Here is a 24,207-nt window from a genome sequence, read left to right as displayed (position 1 = left end):
AAGTGGATAAGTGATCAAAGGGGTTAAGTAATTTTTCCTAATCACAAAGCCGATAAGACTCCTGTAACAACAACTCATTTTAAATATTGCTCCTCTAAAATAGCTTTTCCCTGCCTAAGCCCTGGTGGCCGTTCTCTGACTCCTTCCAACTTGTCCTTAGTTCTTCCAGCCCCTTTCAACTGCTCCCAGGCGTACTGGGAAGTCCTCAAGTCTACAATTCTCAAGTGTGATTTATTAAGGGACTTAGGCAGATCTTTGAATATCCTCAAACACTATTATACTACTCTGTGTATGGCCATGTGTACTTTTTAAAAAAAATTTCATGATAAGTCCATAAAACTTATCAGAATTTTAAAGTAAGTTGTGTTTCCCAAAAGGTTAAGAGCCTATCATGTGGAGCAACCTTATGTGCTTATCAGGTAGTTTTCCAGGCTATCAAGTTGGGGCTGCCATTTTTTGTTTGTTTGATTATGCATTTTTACTCTTCCTTCAGCGATCTGAGGCAAAGTACATAGCCAAAGCCACTAATGTTTATGCTGAAGATAATCCAGGCAGCAATAACCACTTCAAAGTTGTCAACATGAGATTTTTCTCCCTTCCTAAAGGCTTTGATCACTATTTGTGCTATTGTGCTCCATATTCTAATAAACTTCAACATCTCTCACTCTTGGGATTTCAGTGTCTCAGGAATTCTAAGCATTTGCTGAAATGCTGAAGGGTTGAGGAGGAGTCTTGGGAGGTGATTACTTGTTCAACTGTTGTCAGACCCAGAAGAAACCATGCTCTCTCTCTGAATTAGAGAAAATCCCTTAACTGTGGTCTTGCACCTGCAGTGGTGCCGTGCCTGCCTTGAGTGTTTTCTGCTGCCTGTTTCTTTGAGATCATGGAGGAAACAATTACTTTGTTCTTAATCATTTCACCCATCCAGGAAACTAACTTCCCACTGTTTCCCATACTCCTTGACTTGTGGTAATAAATTGTGTGAAAAAGTGACCATGAATTGGGGCTAAAGCTTTCTTCTTCAGATCTCTCCATCCTCACTTCCCTAGGCCACATTGGTCCCTCCTACCTTTGACACCATGTTTGGTTAGGTTGTCCTTGTAATTCGAAGCTTAAAATAGTAATATTTCTTTGTCATGTATGTTTTATTGGGATATGCACCTTTCTTTTTACTGCAGATATTCAACTTGAATAGAGGGTTATATCTTATAATACTCTTAATATAATTACTAAACATTTATATATATGTGTGTGTGTGTCTATATATAAAATAATTATGAATTATATACTTAATTTTTTTCTTTCCTCCAAATCACTTTTCTTGTGCTATACTTCATATATGAGTTCATGCATTGGACACTTAACAACAATGTGTTTATCTCTAGGGGTTGTTCCATAAATACTGCATATAAAATTAAAATCAGTTTTCCAGGTCAAGAGAAGGGCATGGCATTTAAGTTTTAGGAGTTTTAATTCATAAAAGTCAAGCTCTGTTATGTAATTTTTAATGTATTCCTCAAGGCCATTGATTTTAGCAGTAGTTAGTTGAATAAATACTTAATTTATATGTGGTGGACTTTCAGTTCAGATATGCCAGGTGATTGCCCAGGGGAGAAAATGTTTAAAAGCTACTTAGTATGTGGGTGTTTTAGGGCTATAATCAACTAAACAGTCAGTAATTTGGGCAGCAAAACCAGAAGGTTGGCAAAGCCTCAGCATTACTTAACTATGACTGTGCCACAGTTAAAAAGCAACGTTTACAAGAGGCCTCAAAGGAAAGTCCAGGGACCAAAAAAGTGGTGTTGGTGATTCAGTAAATGTCCCCTGTCCCACTGGCCCCATATTAATTCAGCTTTGCAGTGGAGTTTGAGGGAACATTCTTGGAGCCTTTGAAGAAAACATAGACTTGCTTAAACTTATTCTGTTTAGTTTAAAAGCAAATATACCTGGCCCCTGTAAGAAGACAGATTGTAAAGTTGAGGACCTTCATTGGAGGGCGGAGCTCCGAGAGATTAAATTCGAACCATCTGTGGAAAGGATTTAGGAATGTTACAGGCTTCCTTCTTAAGAAGAGCAATTTCAAGCCTGTCGGATTTTAAGGTCCGGGTGGCAAGGGGAATTAAGAGCAGTCAGTGAACTCAGAGGCAGAGGCAGCATTAAGGAGGCAATTAACACCTTTCCTACTAATAGTAGTAAGTGCTTGAGTGGGGATTGCTTGAGAGGAACAGAACAGAGGAGAAAGGAGCCGTAAGAAGGTGCTGCTGGAATCTTCCTCTAAATTAAAAAAAAAAAAAGCAAAACCCAAAACAGGTGTTTTTATTGGTTGGATTTATTTTTAACTTTAAACCTGTTTACCTAGGTACTCTTTTGTACATACAGAAAGAAAGTAGAATTTGATATTTGTTTTTAGCACCTGCATAATGTACAATAATGACTATACCTTTATTTTTTAAAATAATAAAATAATTGCTACTTTCATTCATCTGCACTTAACAAGTGCAGATGAATGAAAGTAGCAATTATTTTATTATTTACATTGCCCTGGACACCTGGGCCAGCTCCCCAAAGTTCAGCAAAGAATCCCAAGAGTTAATTCACCTACCAAGGACAGAAAAACACCAGAGTCAATTACTTCAGTAGTTTTCAGCTAAAAATAGTTTTAGCTCTACATATGTTTCTAGTGCCTAAGATCCTAAAATATTTTAAAGTTAACCTCAAAAGTTTCCAGGATTATTTTTGGCCCTACTATTCATTTCTTTAGCAAATATTTAATATTCAATTTATTCATTCCACGGATGTTTACTGAGTACCTACCATGTGCAGGCATGGTGCTAACTGATGACACAATGGTACAATGGCTAGAAAGGATTCCTGCTGTACATTTCAGTTCATGCTTTGCAAGCTTCTGTCACATATATTACTTCATCTGAGCCTCTGGACAAACCTACTTCACAAAGTGATTCTTTTTTTTTGTTTTTGTCTTTTTCGTGACTGGCACTCTGCCAGTGAGTGCCCCGGCCATTCCTATATAGGATCCGAACCGCGGCGGGAGTGTCGCTGCGCTCCCAGCGCTGCACTCTCCCTAGTGTGCCACGAACTTGGCCCCACAAAGTGATTCTTGATGAGGCAGTGATAGCACGAATGGATATCACCCCCACCTCTCCACCCCCTATAATGATCCAAATAAGTAAGTAAAAATAGCAGTTTATCAGCGAAAGCATCTAGTGCATTTGTATTTCTGTGGAGGTTATCCAGAAGGCTTTGGTATATGGTTTGTACTTTCTAGGCTGTTTGTGCAGTCACAGGAACGTGTAATTTACACTACTTAAAATTAAGACTGTTGACTTAAAACCTGTTTTAAGGGAATGAAGTTTGATTACTTTATGTACATACAGTAAGGTGAAGCAACAGCTAATTAAATATTTTACTATGAAAAGCAGTGGATATCAAATCCAGTTAATCTTCAGAGTCACCTTGGGAGACCTGTAAAAATGTAGATTCCTGGGCCTCACCACGAAGTATTCAGTTTAAATATCCGGGGGTGGAGCCTGAGATTCTCCTGATTGGTGGGTGTGAGAAGGAGAGAGAAAGAGGAAATGCTCTATTGAGTTGGAAGGACTTGCTCCTAATCAAGCCATGGTGTGCTGAATGTTGATAAAGACCTCTTGTGATAACAGTTTGCATTCTAAAATAGCTCATTGTTATGTGTGAACAATTGTAAACAGTTTTCAAAAAGAGGAGTCTGGGCTCCTGTTGTACAGTCAGGGGTATTGATATGTAAAGAAAAAAGAAATACATCCTGCTAAATCTATTCCCAATCTATAGTGCACATGCCTCCCAAGCTCTGTGACACTCACAATGGATCCAGGAAGGTTTATTCTATACCAGTGTCCTTTGTTTCACCAACGTCCTACATCTAATAGAAACCATGGATCTCTGAAATCTTTTAACAAGTTTTTTTTTTTTGGTTTTGGTTTTCAGCCACTTATCATGCAACCATATTTAAGATGCACTCTAGTGGACACTAAACAAAGTAATAAAAAGGAGATCCTACCCTATAGAATTTTGTATTTTTTATACAATTAATTTTCTTTTGTATTCTAACAGTGCGCTAATGAAGTTTAGCCAACAGAAAAATAACATCACTTCCTTTCAAAATGGCTTATGCATTTTCATACTTAAAAATTTTGATTCTCAGTCATTATGACATTATGACATCGATGATTCTCATTGAACTGTAGAGTGGCAAAAACTCTTTGGATTTAGCCTCTACAGTTGGAGTCCAATTATTTTCTCAAAACTTCTCTGCCATTACTCTCCTTCCTGCATCTTGGTCTCAATCCTGGTTGTACATTAGAATCATGTGGGTAATTTTTGAAAGGTACAGATGCCCAGGACTTCAGCCCAGACCAATTAAAGTAGAATCTTTGGGGGTGGGGCCAGGCATCATTTTTCTCAAACATTCTGGGTGATTCCAATATCTGATCTGTGCTGAGAACCACTCTCTAGACAAAAGAAGGTCCTCTCCTTCCCCAGGCAGCCCCATGCTCTGTGCTTCCATGACTTTGGATATGATGGTCCTTCCTATCAGAACACCCCTTCCCCTCCTGTCTTCACATCCTCACCACACCCACCCTTTAAAACCCATTTCAGGGGCTATCTCTTTCATTAACTTGTTTTTGAAAACCTTAGGACTAAAGTAAATTCTGCCTCCTCTGAATTCTCACAGAGCATTTTCTGTCCTCCCAGGTTACTCTCTGACTTGTCATTTCTGTGCATATATTTCTCCACCCACTCATCAATTAACCTGTAAGCTTTTTAGGGCAAGAAACCCACCTTTCAGATTCACTTCGTGTACCTCATGGTGCCCAGCGCTGTGGACTAGGGGAAAGGAGGGAAGAACGAAAGGTGACGAACCTACTGACGTCTATCCAGCTCACCCTTTCCCTACATTCATTCAGCAGCAGCCAACCTTTATTTTTTTTCCCTGATGTTTGGGGTGAAGTGATATCTCTCAAAAACTTTCTCTGCCTTATACTGCAGTTATGTGTTTTACATGCCTATTCGCTGCAAAAAACTGTAAGTACTGAAAGGGCAAGGGTTGAAGTCTTGCTCATCTTTACCACCTTCATGTGTCTCATAATATTTAAGTTTAAGCTTCACTGCTAGATTCCACTAACAATGAACTGTGTGACTGTGAGCAAGTCATTTAACCTGTTTGAGCCTGCTCGTAAATCAAAAACATGTTCTAATTCAATACTTTTAATTTGAGATAGTTTAAATTACGTATTCCTGGAACTGTACAAGATTTGAAAACATAGACCAAAATAAAGATTTCTGCAAAATCTTTGCAAAACCTGTTTCCAATAATAAAGTTCTACAACTTTTTTTCTGACTTATTTGGATCAATATAAAGTGAGGTGGCTGTGCCGCTGCTTCTTGCCATCACTGCTATGTCAAATATCAGTGACATAATATAATCCTCAATTTTTCATTAGGGTATTATTATTATTATCATTATTATTATCATCATCATTATTATTATTATTATTATTGTTTGCTTTTGGATGAAATCATCAATTCAATCCATTTTTCTATGAATATTTATTGAATACTTATTAACCAGGCATTTTTCCAAGTTATGGGTCTCACAGGCTGTTGCCATTTATTGAATGGAAGGTGGAAGGGGAGAAAAGCTGGTGTCACTAATGAAGATTTTTCCTGTTTTGACTATTCTATACACTCTTTCTTTCTCTTGCCTTATTAGTGGATTATGCTAATAAGACCACCTATATCACATTCAGACTCCAAGTAAACTCACCCATGGTTAATGTTTCCTAAAAGTAAAAGAAAAATGCCTATTTTTCTTATTTGTCCCTGTAACGCAGGGAAGTGAGTGCAAAGTGCTTCCACTCAATCCTGCTAAAGATAACACACTGGAAACATTTTGGAGGGTGTGAATCACTCAGACAAGCATTCTTCACTCAAAAATAGAAACTTGCATTATTTGTTCCAGATGTTATACAGCTGCAGGAAAGTTAAAGCCAGTGGTCCTGTTTTCAATGCAACCAAACTCTTATTGCATTTGGAATTTCTTAACCAATGAACTCATATTTTTGTTCTAAGACCTGCACAGTTTTCTTTTTTCCACAGTTACCATTCACAAACAACTGCATTTCATGGGAACCACACTTCAGAATTAATGAGTCTTTGTCTGCTTGTACAAAGAAGACACATCCTGTTTATCACTGTTTCCACCTTTTATTTATCATGACCTCTTTAATTTTAAGCATAAAGTATTTCAAAGACAGTACTTGAAGAAAAAAAGAGATAAAAAAGAAAAAGAGAGTTGAATTAATTCTCATCATTATGCACTTGTATTTATTAGAAATAGAAATTTTAACTTATTTCTTGATTCTGCTGTAGGTCTATAAGAAATGTATGGTTGGATGCAAAGATCATGGATCTTTGAAGGTAGGTTAGGAAATTATGTAGGAGACATACATGCTAATTTTATACCTAGTCATGAAAATTGAAATATATGTGTTATCCTACTTATGTATGAAAACAGAGTGCCAGATCTCTTGAGATTACAGTACTGTATTGTCTTTTTATGGAGGAGGTTTTCTCAAACTGCGGTTCATGGGCAATCAGTTGCAAAATCACATCGGCCACTTATTAAAATATGTAATTCTGGACCCAGTTGAGGCAGACTTTCTAAAAGTTGGGCCTGTTGCTTTAGAGGCACTCTAGAGATCAGAAAAAAGTAAAACAAACAAACAAACAAAAAAAACCCCTCCTCTTCCAGTTGTGAACATTAAAACGTAGGGAGGCTAAGTGAAAACATCAAGGCCATGCAGCCAACTAATTTTGTTTACTGAGTCTGAGACCAACAATTCTTTCCAGTAAATTTACTATTAATTTTTATCTTTAAAAAGATACAATTAAAATAAAATTATAAGAAATATAAGCCTCCAAATATCATCAGGTGTCTCACCTAGTAATTCTTTACTTATAATTTATTAATTAAATTCTTGTTTTTTCTCCAAGATTTAGAAAAACCTTTCCTTCAAATTCATCATAAATTATGATCAAATCTCCCAGAAAAAAAAGAGTAAAATGTTATATTTCATTTATTGTTGATTACATCTTTGAAATTTCATGATTGATTACCTTGGAAGTGAGAGTAAGAGTTTTAGTTAAAGTTATCTGAACCATGTTCAAGTAAAAATTTGCATTCAGTAATGATTCCCCAAAACTACAATTCATAACACACATTCTTGAAGTATGCCATTAGTTAAAATAGAGCCCTAAAACAGTTTAAGTATGATGTAATTCAAACCTGATTTGAAAATTGGCTTTACCCATCTTAATAAAGTATTAATAACTTTAAATCTTATGTGTATTGTTTAGCCTTCTAAAAGGAAGAGACTCTGTGCATACTATTTATTAAGTGTTCTGCACTTTGCCTGAACTGATTACATTTTGATACCCATAAGTAAAGTGGTACTACTAGAGAGAAGGTATATTGAGAAACTTCTCTGGTATTCATAGATTTATAATAAATATGGCCCTAAAGATTTTCTGATCTAGAACCTCATTGTTTCAGAAGCTGCTAGTTGTCTACCCAAACCTCTTTTCTCCCTGTCTTAGAACCACTGTTTTTAGCTGGGTGCATGGCCACCTGAATAAAAGTTACATTTCTCAGCCTTCCATGTAGGAGGACATGGCTATATGACTAAGCTCTTGCAGTGGAACATAAGTAAACATTTGTGATGCAGCTTTTGGGAAACTTCACAAAAGGCAGCAGGGGCATATCCACCGACATGCATTCTGTCTGGAATGTGGTTGTTTTGGCTGGAGATCTATTTTGGCTCGTTTGGATGAGGGATATCCTGGCCCAGATGACTGTAGAGTTGCCATTACAACCTTGGACTACCACTATATAGACTCAGATACGAGAGAGAAAGAAGTTTCTATTCTTTTTCAATCACTGTCTCAGGATTTACAATATTTGAAGCTGAATTTAATTGCAGGCAATAGGGTATTTCTAGTGACAGATTTTCATTCATTCATTCTTTGAACACATAGTTATTGAGCACTTTTTATGTGCAAGGAACTGTACTAAGTGAATATGAAACAAAGATTGTTTTATTTTAAATTTCTAAAAACTTTTGGAAAAGATTTTTGATCCTGACTCCCCTTTTCCTTTGGTCTATACTTGCCTATATCCCCTGTGTACCAAACAATTCTTCTTTCACTGTGAAGAAATATTTTTCTTGCCTTTGGATTTGATATTGATGCTGTCATGTGAATAACATATTTTTCAAAAGCTAAAATCCAAAAGACTCTGAACGATAAATGCTGGCGAGGTTGCGGAGAAAAAGGAACTCTCATACATTGTTGGTGGGACTGCAAAATGGTGCAGCCTCTATGGAAAATGGTATGGAGGTTCCTCAAACAATTGCAGAGAGATCTACCATACGACCCAGCTATCCCACTATTGGGAATATACCCAGAGGAATGGAAATCATCAAGTCGAAGGTATACCTGTTCCCCAATGTTCATTGCAGCACTCTTTACAATAGCCAAGAGTTGGAACCAGCTCAAATGTCCATCATCAGATGAGTGGATACGGAAAACGTGGTACATCTACACAATGGAATACTACTCAGCTATAAAAATCAATGAAATACTGCCATTTGCAACAACATGGATGGACCTTGAGAGAATTATATTAAGTGAAACAAGTCAGGCACAGAAAGAGAAAACCACATGTTCTCACTTATTGGTGGGAGCTAAAAATTAATATATAAATTCACACACACACACACACACACACACACACAAAACAAAACAAAACAAAACAAAACAAAACCCGGGGGGGGGGGGGAAGAAGATATAACAACCACAATTACTTGAAGTTGATATGACAAGCAAACAGAAAGGACATTGTTGGGGGGGAGGGGGGGAGGGAGAAGGGAGGGAGGTTTTGGTGATGGGGAGTAATAATCAGCCACAATGTATATCGACAAAATAAAATTAAAAAAAACAAAACAAAACAAAACAAAAAACAAAAGCAAAACCAAAAAACACCCCAACAACCCAAGCACATAATAACTTTAAGCAAAATTTCAACTTGCATCCCAAGGAATATGACAAGTCATAATAAAATGTAATGATACAAATGCAGTCTTTGCAAATACGTAAGATATAAATATTTGTCCTTGAACAAATTCAAAATTCATGGAACATGCCTTTAAAATATTTAAATAAAGTGTGTTTCTATATTAACACTTAGTAATATATCAAGAGCTGTACTGTTTTCAGTATCAGCCACGTATACAGGGAGATATTAGAATTCTGAGTACAAATATGAGGTGAAAGTCTCCCTTCCTTAAATGACTTACTTCCCCACTAAGATCAAAAACTGACTGGACATCTTCAGGATCAAGGTAAACAAATGCACTGCCCACTGGCTACCTGATCCAATTCTGCTGCCTGCATGGGGGAAGAATTCCCACTTATGAATTCTGTTTAAACACCCCTTGAACTCTCCCTTATTAATTTCTGATAATTTATAAAGCTTTGGAGTTTGTTTTAAAGGTAGTACATGCTTTAAGTTTAAAAAATGTTTTTTATTTCTAAATTAAAAAAACTTAAGGTTATCAAATATTTAATAGATTTTTGAATAACAACAGAAATATAATAAAATTTAAAGAGATATATAGGTATAAAAGCAGTATTACCTTTGGGTCCACATTGAGAATTTTCCTGTCTCTTCTGTATTTGAAAAGTAAGCCTTCTGGATTATCAGCAATCACTTGATAATTGGGACTTGAATTACAAACAGCAACATGACTGTCCCAGTTGTAAAAGCTATAAAAATAAATAATATTAGGAATTATGATGTATAAAGCATTGAATTGACAGATACATTTCAAAAAATATTTGAGGTAGTTCACTCTCAAGATGAGTGGATGGGGCAGCTTGTACAACCATTTAGAACACATCTGAGATTAAAATTCTTACAGATTAGACTGAGTTACTCTCAAAAGATTTAGATACATATTTATCACAATTTTGCATGATTTCCTGGTTTGGACACTCTGAGACCTAAGGCCTGGCCCAATATCATATTCCCAGGAAGTTAAGGAAAAAATTGATGCAATTTAAGGTGGTTTGTTTAATCGCACTCTTCAGAGTGTTAAGAGATTGTTTACTGGAAAGGAGGGCAAGCTAAATCACCTCTTTTCATTTAAAACAATGTCAAATTAATTCATTTCTTTTAGTCTCTATTTTTCAATAATATGCTTGCCAGGGAGTTAGAAAACTCCATTTGGGTCATTACCACAGGCCAGATATGATATGATGTATTCTATCACAATACCCATGTGAAGTTGCTCTCATTTCACAGACAAGGCGAGGAGACTAGAGGAAGTCAGCTAGCATGCATGATTAAGATCCTGCAAGTAATACATCATAGGACTGATATTTCAACACAGATATGTGCACAAGTGGGCTCTTTCTGTTATTCAACATTGCCTTCTAGCATTTTATCTTTTTAAAATCTTCTATGTCTTGTTTTTATACCTACTTGTCAAAACTGAATATAACACTGCCATATGAATTGGAAGAATGCTCAGTATGCTTATTTTTACATTTCCTATTCCTGTTAACACATTTCAAATATTATGTTTTCTTTTAAAATGGCAGTCACAAGGATAACTCATATATGGCTTATAGACCAGTCTGTCTCTCAAATATTTTAATATTTATATTTTACCCATGTTCCTGATCTTATTTCTTGGTTGTTTTGCCCTCTATCACTTCCCTTCCTCATTTTGAAAGAGTGGATTTTCTTTGCCCATTTTTAAATTGGATTATTTCCTTTTTTTACAGTGAAGTTGTTTGAGTTGCTTGTATATTCTGGATATTAATCCCTTGTAAGATGTATAGTTTGCAAATATTTTCTCCCATTCTGTAGGTTGTCTTTTTAATGTTGATTGTTTCCTTTGCTGTGAGAAGCTTTTTATTTTGATATAATCCCACTTGTTTATTTTTTCTTTTGTTGCTTGTGCTTTTGGGGGCCTTATTCATAAAGTCTTTGCCCAGTCCTATGTCCTGAAGTGTTTCCCCTATGTTTTCTTCTAGGAGATCTATAGTTTCAGGTCTTATAATTAAGTCTTTAATCCATTATGAGTTAATTTTGGTATAAGACAAAAGGTATGGTTCTAGTTTCATTCTTCTTCACGTGGATATCCAGTTTTCACAGCACCATTTACTGAAGAGGCTGTCCTTTCCCCAATGTATATTCTTGGTGCCTTTGTTAAAGATCAGTTGGCTGTAAATACCTAGAGTTGATTTCTGGTTTCTCTATTCTGTTCCATTGGTCCATGTGTTTGTTTTTATACCAGTACCATGCTGTTTTGGTTACTATAACTTTGTTGTATAGCTTGAAGTCAAGTAGTGAAATGCCTCCAGCTTTTTTTTTTTTTTTTTTTGCTCAGGATTGCTTTGGCTACTTGGGGTCTTTTGCTGTTTCATATGAATTTTAGGATTTTTTTTCTATTTCTGTGAAGAATGTCATTGGTATTTTGATAGAGATTGCATTGAATCTGTAGATCACTTTGGGTAGTATGTACATTTTCACAACATTAATTCTTCAAACCCATGAACAAGGAATATCTTTCCATCTTTTTATGTCCTCTTTAATTTCTTTCAGCAAAGTTTTGTAGCTGAATAGACATTTTTCAAAGGAAGACATACAGATGAGCAGCAGGTACATGAAAAAATGCTCAGCATCACTAATCATCAGGGAAATACAAATCAAAACCACACTGAGTTATCAACTCACCCCAGTTAGACTGGCCATTATCAAAAAGACTGAGAATAACAAATGCTGACAAGGATATGGAGAAATGGGAACTCTTTTACACTGTTGGTGGGACTGCAAGTTAGTACAGCCATTATGGAAAACAGTATAGAAGTTTCTCAAACAACTACAGATAGAACTACCATATGACCCAGCAATCCCACTTCTGGGTATAGAGCCAAAAGAATGGAAAACATCATGTCAAAGGGACATCTGCACTCCCATGTTTATCACAGCTCTATTTACAATACCCAAGATATGTAACCAATCTGAATGTCCATCAATGGATGACCAGATAAGGAAAATGTGGTATATATACCCAGTGGAATACTACTCAGCCGTAAAAAAGAATGAAATTCTGCTACTTGCAGCAACATAGATGAGCTTGGAGAAAATTATGTTAAGTGATATAAGCTAGGCACAGAAAGAGAAATACCACATGTCCTTCATATGTGGGAGGAAAGAAAGAAGAAAGAAAGAAAGAAAGAAAGAAAGAAAGAAAGAAAGAAAGAAAGAAAGAAAGAAAGAAAGAAAGAAAGAAAGAAAGAAAAAGAAAGAAAGAAAGAAAGAAAGCCCACGTGTTCTTCACAAGTGGGAGGAAAGAAAGAAGGAAGGAAGGAAGGAAGGAAAAGAAAAGAAAAGAAAAGAAAGAACACAATAAAATTTTGAACTTTCAGAAGGAGAGAACAGACCTATAATTACTACAGGTGGGAAAGGGGATGGTGGAGAGGGGTTAGGGAGTAATTGGGTAAGAGATACAAAGAATAATTATGATTTGTAATGATAAACATACTAATAATACTGATTTGATCATCACATACTGTACACAAATATGGACAATCAACTCTGTATTCCATAAATATGTATAATCAAAAATAAATAAAATTTTTTAGGGAAAAAAGAGTAGATTTCATTGATTAAACTCACTCTGAATTATATTGTTTTTTTCTTTTTTAACACTTTAGTATTATTACCTGAAAATCTAATATGTTTACCCTCAAATTTGTCAATACTCAAAAAGGACTGGTTACACAGATACTTATGTCCCTGGGAGGGGGGCATATTCTTTCACTTCCCCTACCACTTTTTCTAGAGAGGACTATTCTCTCTCTTTCCCTACTACTCTTTCTATGGCCAAGACATAGGAATGTATGCCCTTTTTCAGGCACAGAGTAAGGAAAAGTGTTTTTTCAACCATCTCTGTCTGTTTAGTCAGTCTGCCCTAAGACGGCAAGAACCACTATCTGATTGGTGTATTGATAAAAGGTGTTGAACATTTATGGCTTTAGGTCCTTACTTTAGCTCGCCTTCTTAACTGAAGTTTACCATAGCAGGCTCAGCCCCTAATAGAGTGAGTGATTTCAGGGGAAGAGGCTGTAATACTGGAGATAAATTCAATTCAGTGGTGGTGACTGTATTTGAACCAATCTGTCTGTGCCTCTAAGCTGGGTTGTCCAGTTCTGTTTAATCCATAATAAAGAAGATAATTTGACCTCTGTCTTACTGACTGTTCACTTAGAGATTGCTAAATTGGAGTGGGGAACATGGGTGTGATTTTCAATTTTATGCTTCTTTAAACAATTATTTATGAGATATACAGATATGGATAATCCCAGCAAATGCTTGAGTCATAGCTATGCTTAGAGTGGTATGGTTTATATCACACATTCCCATCTTGTTGCTCATACCTCAAATTAAATGCTTTATTGAAGTCCAGGCAGATTTTACATAAATACTCTTGATATAAAAAAGTTAATTTGTATAGCATGTGGTACTTTTGAGGAAGAAATTTCGGCTGTTTGTCAAAACTTTTATTCTCCTAAGCAGGGATAGGACACGGGCTTCATTTCATGTGCAATTCTAATAGCTAATAATTACTAATATTAAATAAAATAATTAACAATTATTTAATAATTACCATGTTCTAGGTACTGTTGTGAGTCTAATGAACGTATTACCTCATTATTCTTATCACCAACCCCATGAAGTTGGCATGAAATTATTCATTTTATATGTGAAAAACTGACAGGGAAAGAGCATCACTTGGATCCTAACATTAGAGCTTAACTCCAGAGCCTGCTCTGCCAAACACATATGCTCTTCCTTCTCCCACATACTGTTGGTGGTGGCTACCTGAAGCTCTGCAGCAGATAACACCAATTGCTCACCAAAGCACAAGTCTTCAACTTATTCGTGGGTAGACCTCCAGACTACAACTCAAGTCTCCCTTGCAGTGTAGCCAAGTAATAGAAATGTAGCCAATGGAATATAGGCAGAAGCAGTATTTGCCACTTCTAGCCTGAGTTCTTAAAAACTTCCATTTTCTTTTCTCCATCCAACCAGCTGGACAAGAAATGACAAACTTGGAAGCCATGGGTTATAGATATTTGGAGTTTTGTGAAACATGAAGACAAAATAGTTGACTCACTAAGAAGATACTGGTGTAAGTGATATTTAGGTTGTTTGAAAAAGGAAGAAGAAAATTACACATACAGGCTCTAGGGCTACAACGTAAATGTGGTAACTAATTGTTACAGCCCTGTTTGTCAACTAATTCCTCCTACATACAATGATTTGTGATGCTTCTTTTATTATACACTATTTTAAAAAAATGAAAGTATATGTTTCCAGATTTTTTGTTCTATTCCGTTCATGTTTATACCAGTGCTAAATAGATTTATTCTAGTTTTGCAGAATATTTAATATTTGGCAGATCAAAATTTACATAATGAGAATCTTATTCTTCAAAAAATAAAAATGTATTTAGTCTTATCTGCTAATTTTATTCTGATGAATTTTAGATTAATTTTATAATCCCCCCAATCATTTGAATTTTTGTTGTCAAAATATTAAACCTATTACTTCAGTGCCTAGAACAGTACCTAGCAAATAATCCTCACACATTAGTTAAATGAATTAATTAATTTGAAGAATTAAATTTTTTTCAGATTATTCTTAGGTATTCTACACTATTGATTATTATCATGAATGGGATATTTATTATATTTTCTAGAGGGTAACCTCTGTTATTTAAGAAATATATTATTTTTTCTTTTATATAAACATTTGTTTCTTATATTGCTGTTCTAGGAAAAATTTCTCATTAGTTCCAAAATTTTTTTCCCCCACATGATTCTCTGTTTTCCTAAATACTAAATTATTGAATCAATAATAATGATGGTACTGCTGATAGTCATAATATGGTGTCCTTATTTCCAACATGAGTCTCCTAAAATTTTCATATCTGATTGAATTCATTAGTAAACTAGAAAAAATTAATTATTATAGTTAAAAAGTAAGAGCTTAAGATGAAGAATAGGAGTAAGGTATTAAATTTACTGAGTAATTTAAAAAATATTTTTGATTTTTTATTTGATGAATTTTTGTAACAATTTTAATTTTAAAGAAAAGCCTTTAAAAAAAATCCTTTGTTTTATTCCTTTCTCTACAGCTTAAGTGTCACTTTTGTCTAGTCAGCAAATTAGGTTGACTTATTTTTATAAAATCTGGTACAAGAGATAATAATTGCTACCATTTTAGGGATTTGATATCATATTTGTTGAATTATTTTGGGTGGAGGGGGATAAGAGAGTAAATGATTGGATGCTGAAGATAAAGGAGATGCAGAAATCAGGAATGATCCCCAGGTTTTTGGATTAATTAAATTTTCAATTAAACAAACATGTAACATCCAGTATATTTCTCTGAGGTCCTGTAAGTATGAATCTCTATAAAACAAAATCTGTTTGGGGGATACAGTGGTCTAGCATGGTGTTTCTTTAACTTAGATTCAGTTAGAAAAATTCCTGGGAGTGTAAACTGTCTCTGAGCATCTAATATAAATACATTCTGAATCATCTGGATGACCACCTTATTACTGACTACACAGCCATACCATCTCAATACCCATCTGTGTGCATTTATTTATCACTCTCTCGGGGTCAAGTCAAAATTTAATTAAGCCTTCAATTGATTAGGACATAGTAGTTTGAGACTGAGCAATCTGCATTTTTTGAAGAAGTTAGACCCTTATCTGCTTTGTAGTTCAGTATAATATTTTAGGAAAACTTTTATACCTACAGTTAAATTTCAGACTTCTAGTATCTCACTCCTTGTTTACTTTAGGGTCTAGTGTCAAATTAAACAAAGTGAAACATAAATTATGAATAGATGGGGAAGAGTGAAAAATAAATCAGGTAGAGTCTTGCTCAGCATCAAATGAGAGAAGACATATTTATAGCATGAATGATCAATTTAGAAAAGGTAAGATAGCAACTATTGTTAAGGCCCAAAGGCAGGGGCTAGAAAGACTTTGCAGTGAAAGTGAGGCTTATTATGGTAAGTTTTGATAAATCATAAATCATGTTGATAAGAGGGTGAAAGGGCATTTTAAGGAAAGGAAAACCACATGAAAAGGCATAGACACATAAGACATCATGGTGCAATCATGAAAATGTGAGTTGTTCAGTTTAATTGGCTCATGGAAAGCACTGGAGGTTAGGAAAGATGATGCTAGAGGGTAAAAAGATCAGAGAGGACCTTACATAAAGTGGAGAAGTGCATAGATGTATTCCTAGAAGATATGGAGCCATTATAATAGGATTTAGCAACGGAGTAGTTTGATACAAATATATTTTAGAAAGACATTTGGAAGCATTGTGGGGAATTATTTTGAGACATAGCAAAAGTTGAAGTACCCCAGGCAATCCTTTCAAGGATACTTCAACAAGTTCATGGAAATGGAATTGAAAGATAATATACATTTTTCCATGAACTTTTTGAAGACCCCTTATTCATATAGGTGAAAATGAGGGACTAGATTTGAGAAGATACTAACAAGTAGGATGGAATGACAAGAGAAGAGTCCAGGATTACTCTCACATTTCTGGTTTGGATTCCTGAGTAGTTGAAATTATTTACTAATTTCATATAAAATATTAGAGAAGAAACAGATTGCAGAAGGTGTGAGGTAGTTTAGTTTGGGACATGTTGAACTTGGAAATCCTGTGAAGCATCCAAGAAAATGAAAGCAAGAATCTTGGTTTGTACTGTTTACTGTCCTATTTTCAACATCTCCTCTTAGCTCATGCATGACACATTGCAGATGCTGAATGTATATTAATTGAACAAATATACAATGGATTAATTTCTGAAGCTTTAGAGAGTTTCCTATAATGAAATAATAGATCGGAAGGATCAGTGATACTTAAATTCAAAGGGGTGGCTGACGTGGGTGAAGAACAGGCAGACAAGGGCAACATTTGGGAATACCAACTTTACAAGGAATGAAGAGGAATCAAGAAAGGAGAATAGAAAGTGGTGATCTGAAACATCGGAAAGAACCAGGAGAGAATTATTTTGCTGAAAAAATTGAAGAGAGGGGGATATATCAACAAAGAGCACTTTAAGAAAGACAATGGTGACAAGTGCTTCATAAATTAGGTAAAGTATGAAAAAATTGGCATTTGGAAGGATATTAGAGAGTAGTTACAGTGAAGTGATGGGAGCAACACCCAGGTTACAGAGAATGGAAAGAAAGATGAGAAAAGATTACTGAATAAAAATTTTTCCTTTAAGAACTTACTTGTGAAACAGGAAAACTAGGATAGTGCTTGAGAGGGATATAGAAAATTAAGGGACGGTGTTTGTTTTTACTAAGGTGGGTTGATTTTAAGTATGTTTCCTCCTAGTGTAAAGAGGAAAAAGAATAGAAAGCAGGACCCTAAAGAGGCAGAAGCTGTAAAAAGCTTTGCCATAAAAAATTATATGAGTGGATATATCAAATACACAATGGCACTATGATATTTCTTTATGTATGTAGACTAATACAACTTGATTTTAATAACAGCATTGTATATTATTTATTACCATTTCTATTGTATAGATGAAGGAACTGAAGCTGAGATGGAAAAATTACATTTTTCAAGTTCAAATATCTAGTAAGTACTAGAACAGAGTCTCAAACATAGACTGTAGAATCTAAAGCAAATGCTTTTTAAATCTGCTATCCTTTATTATTTTTAAGTGGCAAAGTAATTAGTATGCTTTGTAAGTTCACCTTCCCTACTGTTTTGACCTTATTGAGGCCTTGGGCTCTTTGGCTCATCCTTTTTCTCCTAATTTATAACCACGTATTTATGTCTTTACATATTCGTGATTCACAAAACACTTGCCAATACCCTCAACTTTCTGGATCTGTTGACATTAATATGTTGAACTTTCAGAATGAGAGAACAAACTTAAGGATACTAGAGATGGGGGGAGGGAGGGAGGGGTCTGGGAAGTGATAGGTCGGATAAAGGGAATAAAGAAAAATCATGATTTGCAATAATGAATATGCTAATAATAATAAAACTTTAAAAAAGAGAAAAAGACCAGCTGTAAATAGATTAGAATGTTTGCACTCTCCATATTTCCATGTGGTCTCTGACAACTTTTGCTGGAAAAAACACAACTATACCATTAATGTAATACTAAATTCCTAATCTTTGACTTCAGCTGAGTTTTAGACACAGCAGAATAATTTTTTATATGTCTCCAGTAATCTTTCTCTCTCTCTCTCTTTTTTTTTTTTTAAAGGTGACCGGTAAGGGGATCTTAACCTTGACTTGGTGTTGTCAGCACCACACTCAGCCAGTGAGTGAACCTGTCATCCCTACATAGGGATCCGAACCCGTGGCCTTGGTGTTATCAGCACCACACTCTCCCGAGTGAGTCACTGGCCGGCCCTTCCAGTAATCTTTCTCTATCACTCATTACATTGTTCATGTTTTCCATTCCTCCACTTGTCTCCTTACTCCCAGAAAATGGTCTTAGCTTTTACTTCATTAAGAAAATAAAGGACTTTAAATGGAAATATGGCTCACATTCTATCCTATTACCAACAAACTTGTTTATATTGACAATATACCCTACCTTCTTCCATTCAACTCAGAGACGTTTCCCCTCTTTTTTTCTAAGATAAAAATCACCTCAATACGTGTTCTAAATTTTATCTATTATTGCCTCTTTAGTTACTTCAAATAATTATCCAAATTTTCTCTTATATAATCATTTACATCACTATAAGTTTTCTCCCAGAACTAACAAACATACAAATGATTTCAACTAACTAAAGAGGAGGAAGAAAGAAAGAGAAACTAGGTGAAACAAAAGGAATAAAAAGGGGGAAGAAAGAGAAGAGTAAAGAGAAGATTTAAAAAAACTACCTGCTATGGGTCAAATGTGTCCCCAAAGGCTCATGTATTGGAAACTTAATCTACATTATAACAGTGTTAAGAAGGTGGAAAATCCTATTATGGTAATTGAAAAGTGTGGCCTTTAAGAGGTGATTAAATTGTGATTCTGCACCCTTGTGAAAGTGAATGGATTAATCTATTGATGGATTCATGGGTGGTAACGGTCATGGTTCTGATGGCTTTAAAAGGACAGCAAGTGAGGAAGTTAGCTCTCTTGCTCAGCTGTTCGCCATGTGATATCCTGTGTCTCTGGAGAAAGTCACCATCCACAAGAAAGCCCTCACCAGATGTGTTCTCTGGACTTTGGACTTCCCAGCCTCCAAAACTGTAAGAAATAAATTCTATTTATTTATTATCCAGTTTCAGGTATTCTGTTATAAGCAAAAGAAATGGACTAATACACTTCTCAAATCCAGATTCTCTCCGAGCTGTCACATTTTCCTCCAAATACATTACAATTAAACCCATGTTCCCTATGCCAGCTTACCCCACCCCCTGCTCCATCTCAGTTCTCACCTGAGCTGTGCTCCTTATTACCCACTCAATTGTAGTTACCAGGATGAACCACGGACTCCTCAGCCTCAACATATCAAAAAACATTTTTTTCTTCTCTACCCTCCAAACCCATTTATTATTGCTATAATCCCTATATCAATATATGCCTTCTATATCACTGTTATTTACTATCCATTTGATTATACTGTTAGTATTTTCAGTTATTACAGAATTAAAATAAAAAAGTAGCAAGTTATATTATTTTAAAAGGAAATTAAGAGAATCATCTAGAACATTTATTTGGGACTTAGGAAATCTAAACCTAATGCAATGATTTCAATGTTCTCTTGTCTAAAGTTCAGAGTTAACATTACTTTACCAAGGATTTTTACAATTTTATTATTCTATGATTGTAAAAGCCTTCGCTGATTCAATAAGTTTTTACACATATTTTGATTTGTTTCAATGTTCACATCTTGAAAATATTTGTAAAAAAAAAATTTCAAGCGTGTTGTATCTATAACAGACAGAGGAACTTAGGAGACAATTTATGTGAAATAATAAAGGTTTTTGGAATCAAATAACAATTTTCCTTTTGCTCCCATAATAAACCACCTAAAAATTGGGCTTTTCAGTGGAGGGGTACGAGTGTACTTATACACACTTCTACAGTAAGTTGGCATAATAAAGCAAAATGTGTAAAAAGTCTGTTCATTAAGTGGTAAGAGGACTTCATGTATGTTCTTGGAAACAATGACCTGTTTGTCACCTATTATACATAATAACTCCTTATACCAGAGAAGATATTTTGATGACATCACAGAGCAGCAAAGCTTTAGGCCACCAGGCAGAGTAAATCCCAAAGCCTCTGTCTTCAGAATACTCTCTTTTGGTCCTAATTTTGCTCCATATCTTTTTTCAAATGGGATGAAAGGATATATTAATGGAAATTATAAAATAAAAAAATAGAGAATATTATCAAAGATTTAGGGGAAAAAACTGCACCAAAAAACAAATTTAAAGGTAAGTTAAGATTTTAGGGGTGAAAATAGAACAAAAATAATGATTTTAACAACTCCAGTCTCCAGTATATAAAACATAGAAAATAAAATCACTACCACATGATTCTGAAATTTGACAATATAGTGAGCACATCACTGAAATTAAAGCTTTTCATTGTCTAAGAGATTTTTCCCATGATTTTATCCACAGCTTATAATTATTAGAAAGGAATTTTTGTTTATTAAATCTTCATTAATAATGGAATCTTTCTGGGTTTTATGCAGTTGAATAAATAGGCATTTATAATACTTAAGACTTGCATATTTTTAAAAGGTAAAACAATGCATTTGAGAGAAAAAGAAAAAAAAAGAATATTTACAAGATATAATTTTTAGTACAGAGATACATTCATATTTTTTAAAAAGTATGTGAAAACTGAAATAAACTAAAGCCCCCAAAGCTAGCTGTTTGTGAAATAAAAAGATCTGGCTGAAAAGTGAAAAGGCCATAGTGATATCGGCAAGATGGTGAAACAAGAGATTCCAACCTGTCGGGCCTTAAAAACTAACGCCACCTTAAGTGACATTGCAAGTGGCACCATTATAGGCCCACAAGGGCGTATTAATGTGGCAGCCTAAGACGGTGCCAGGAGGAAGTAGGGTGGGGGTGTCTGCGGGCACCTTGCCTTAGCCCTTATTGGCCAAATACATGCTTCTGTGCTCGTGAACACTGCGTGGTTGCAATAGCTAAGTATTGAGACAGGATGCATGCCCTTGACCTTTAAGCTGATTGGATTATGTTAAAACCTCCCCTCCCTATCTGCCCATAAAAGCAAGTGCTTTGTGTGATAATAAATGGAACTGCTCGACAGAACCCCCGCCGCATCTGAGTGTCCTTTAACTGGGCTGTTTTTGGGGGGCTGGCAGTGTGCTCACCTCTCTTCATGGCTCTCTTCCCCCGTCTCTTTCCAAAGGGGACAGGAGGGAAAGAGGAATCCTGGGCCGTTCGCTCTCCCACTGAAAGGAACGAGGCTAAGGGCTGTTCGGTTTGGTCGGCGGCGGACCCGACACCAACACTCACACCCCCTCAGAAATATCAATTTTAACAATTATCCACAGATGGCATACCTCTGTGGAAACTTGGGAATCCAGTGGAGAGATTCTAACACCCTGTTTAAGTAAATAATTCTGAGAATAAACACATTTAAGAAGGTAAGTACAGTTTTACTTTGTCCACATTACCTGTCCCCTGAGTAGAAGAGCCCAGTGCCAAGGGAGACTCCTTTAGCCCATGATTTCTCCCATGGCTAAAAGTGAGAGCTGACAGCCTAGCTTCCCCAGCCTTATTGTATGCTGCATCTGAGGCCCACCATGACCTTGCCCTTCCCACATCACTAAGGAGATTAGCAAGGTTAAATAAATAGACTTGTGGGTGGGGGGGAGCTAGAAGCAGGAAAATGGAGTGGAAGAGTCACAGCAACCACTTTGTACATCTCAAAAATCAGAGGCATATCCTAATAACTGGCTCATGGAATCCACCAGTAAATCCATGAATCCCTTGAAAAAACCTCACCTACAGTATACTCCAACTGGCTGATGTACACCCTCAGAATTCCACATGCCCTCCTGAAATGGCACATGGAAGCCTCTGCAAAGGGTGCAAGCAACCCCCATGGACAGGACACGGATATTAGCAGCCAGCTCAAATCTGAAGGATTGGGAAAAGTCACACAACCTTGAACACTTCAGGGCACTGCCATGGGGAAAATAAATGGGAGACTCTCAGCACCTGGCTTGACTTTGCAGGACTGAGAGAAGGCACACAATCCTAAGATGTTCCCACAAGAGGTAAGAGAAGGAGTGGGTGGGCACACCCATAGAAAAGGGCTGAGCGACCCTCAAAATTTATGGTTGGGATGACTGGTGAAGATCTTTCCTGATGCCAGACAGTAAAGACTGGAAAATGGAACTACTTATTTAAATGCAAAAATAGCAACTCAAAACTTCAAGAAACATAAAGAATCAAGGAAATATAACATCACTGAAGAAACAAAACAAAGCTCAAGTGACTGATCCCAAAGAAATGGAGATCTACAAGTTGCCTGACAATGAATTCAAAATGATCATCTTAAAGAAGCTCAATGAGCAATAAGAGAGCACAGATTTGCAATTAAATAAAATCAGAAAAATAATGCATGAAAAAAATGAGAAATTTAACACAGATAAAGAAACCATAAATAAAAGAACCAAACAGAAATGTTGGAGCTGAGGACTACAATTACTGAATTGTTAATTTGATAGAGAGTTATGACAGCTGACTCAGTCAAGCAGAAAAAGTGTCAGTGAACTGAAAGACAGATCATTTGAAATTATCCAGTCAGAGGACTGAAAAGAAAGAAAAGAATGAAAGGGAGTGACGAAAACCCATGTGACCTGTGGAACACCATCAAATAAAACAATATGTGTATTATCAGAGTTCTAGAAGGAGCAGAGAAAGAGAAAGGGGCAAGAGAGTTTATTTAAAGAAATAATTAAATAAAACTTCCTGGATCTGAAATGAAAATAAATATCCAGATCCATGATGCACAGAGAATCCTTAATAGGCTGAATATCACTTGATCTTTACCAAGACACATTAAAATAAAATTGTTAAAGTCAAATACAAAGAGAGAATTTTGTAAGTTGGAAGAAAAAACAACTCATCACATACAAAAACACCACTTACCCCATTATAACACTATCAATGTATTTCTCAGTAGAATATTATAGGACTGGATAGAGTGTCATGATATATTCAAAATGCTAAAAGAGAAAAATAAAAAACTGGCAAGCAAAAATACTTTACTCAGCAAAGCTGTCCACCAGAAATGAAAGCAGGATAAAGACTTTCTCAGACAAACAAAAGTTCAGTGAGTTCCTCACCACTAGACCTGCCTTACAAGAAATGATAAAGGGAGTCCTTCAAGATTAAACCAAAGGACACTAAGTAGCAATATGAAAACATGAAAGTGTAAAATTTACCAATAAAGGCAAATTTATACTCTAGTGCAGACTACTCTAATACTGTAAAAATCACTTTTAACACTAGTTTTAAAGTTAAAAGACAAAAGTATTAAAAATAACTCTAGCTGCAATATTTGTTAATGGATACACATTATAAAAATATGTAAATAATGACATCAATAACATAAAATGGGAAGAGAGAGAAGTAAAAGTGTAGAGTTTGTATGTGACCAAAGTTAAGTTCTTATAAGTTTAAAATAGTCTATTATAAATACAAGATGTTTTATGTAAGCCTCATGATAATCACAAAGAAACACTTATAGAAGATACACAAGGAGAAAGAGAGAGTAATCAAGTATTACATAACAAAATAATCACCAAATCTCAAAGAAAAATGGTCAAAGATAAAGAACAAAGGAACTATGAAAGCGCTAGAAAACAATTAACAAAATGTGAATAGAAAGTTTTTACCCATCAGTAAATACTTCAAATGTAAATTGATTAAATTTTCAATCAAAATACATACAGTAGTAGAATGGATTTAAGAAAACAAGATCCAACTTTATGCTGCCCACAAGAAACTTACTTTAGCATT

General features: G+C 35.5%; 1 protein-coding gene across 1 annotated transcript in view; it reads right to left on the bottom strand.

Annotated features, from left to right (window-relative positions):
* The window catches only part of CFAP299 (cilia and flagella associated protein 299), a 603,823-nt gene that overhangs the window by 8,238 nt on the left and 571,378 nt on the right, over positions 1-24,207 (bottom strand). The window contains exon 5 of the mRNA XM_063107460.1: positions 9,750-9,879. Within this exon, the coding sequence (XP_062963530.1) occupies positions 9,750-9,879 (130 nt within the window). The remainder of the gene's footprint in view (positions 1-9,749; positions 9,880-24,207) is intronic.

The sequence above is a fragment of the Cynocephalus volans genome, chromosome 9, assembly GCF_027409185.1.
Source record: "Cynocephalus volans isolate mCynVol1 chromosome 9, mCynVol1.pri, whole genome shotgun sequence".
Taxonomy (NCBI): domain Eukaryota; kingdom Metazoa; phylum Chordata; class Mammalia; order Dermoptera; family Cynocephalidae; genus Cynocephalus; species Cynocephalus volans.
This window is presented reverse-complemented; position numbering and strand designations above follow the sequence as displayed.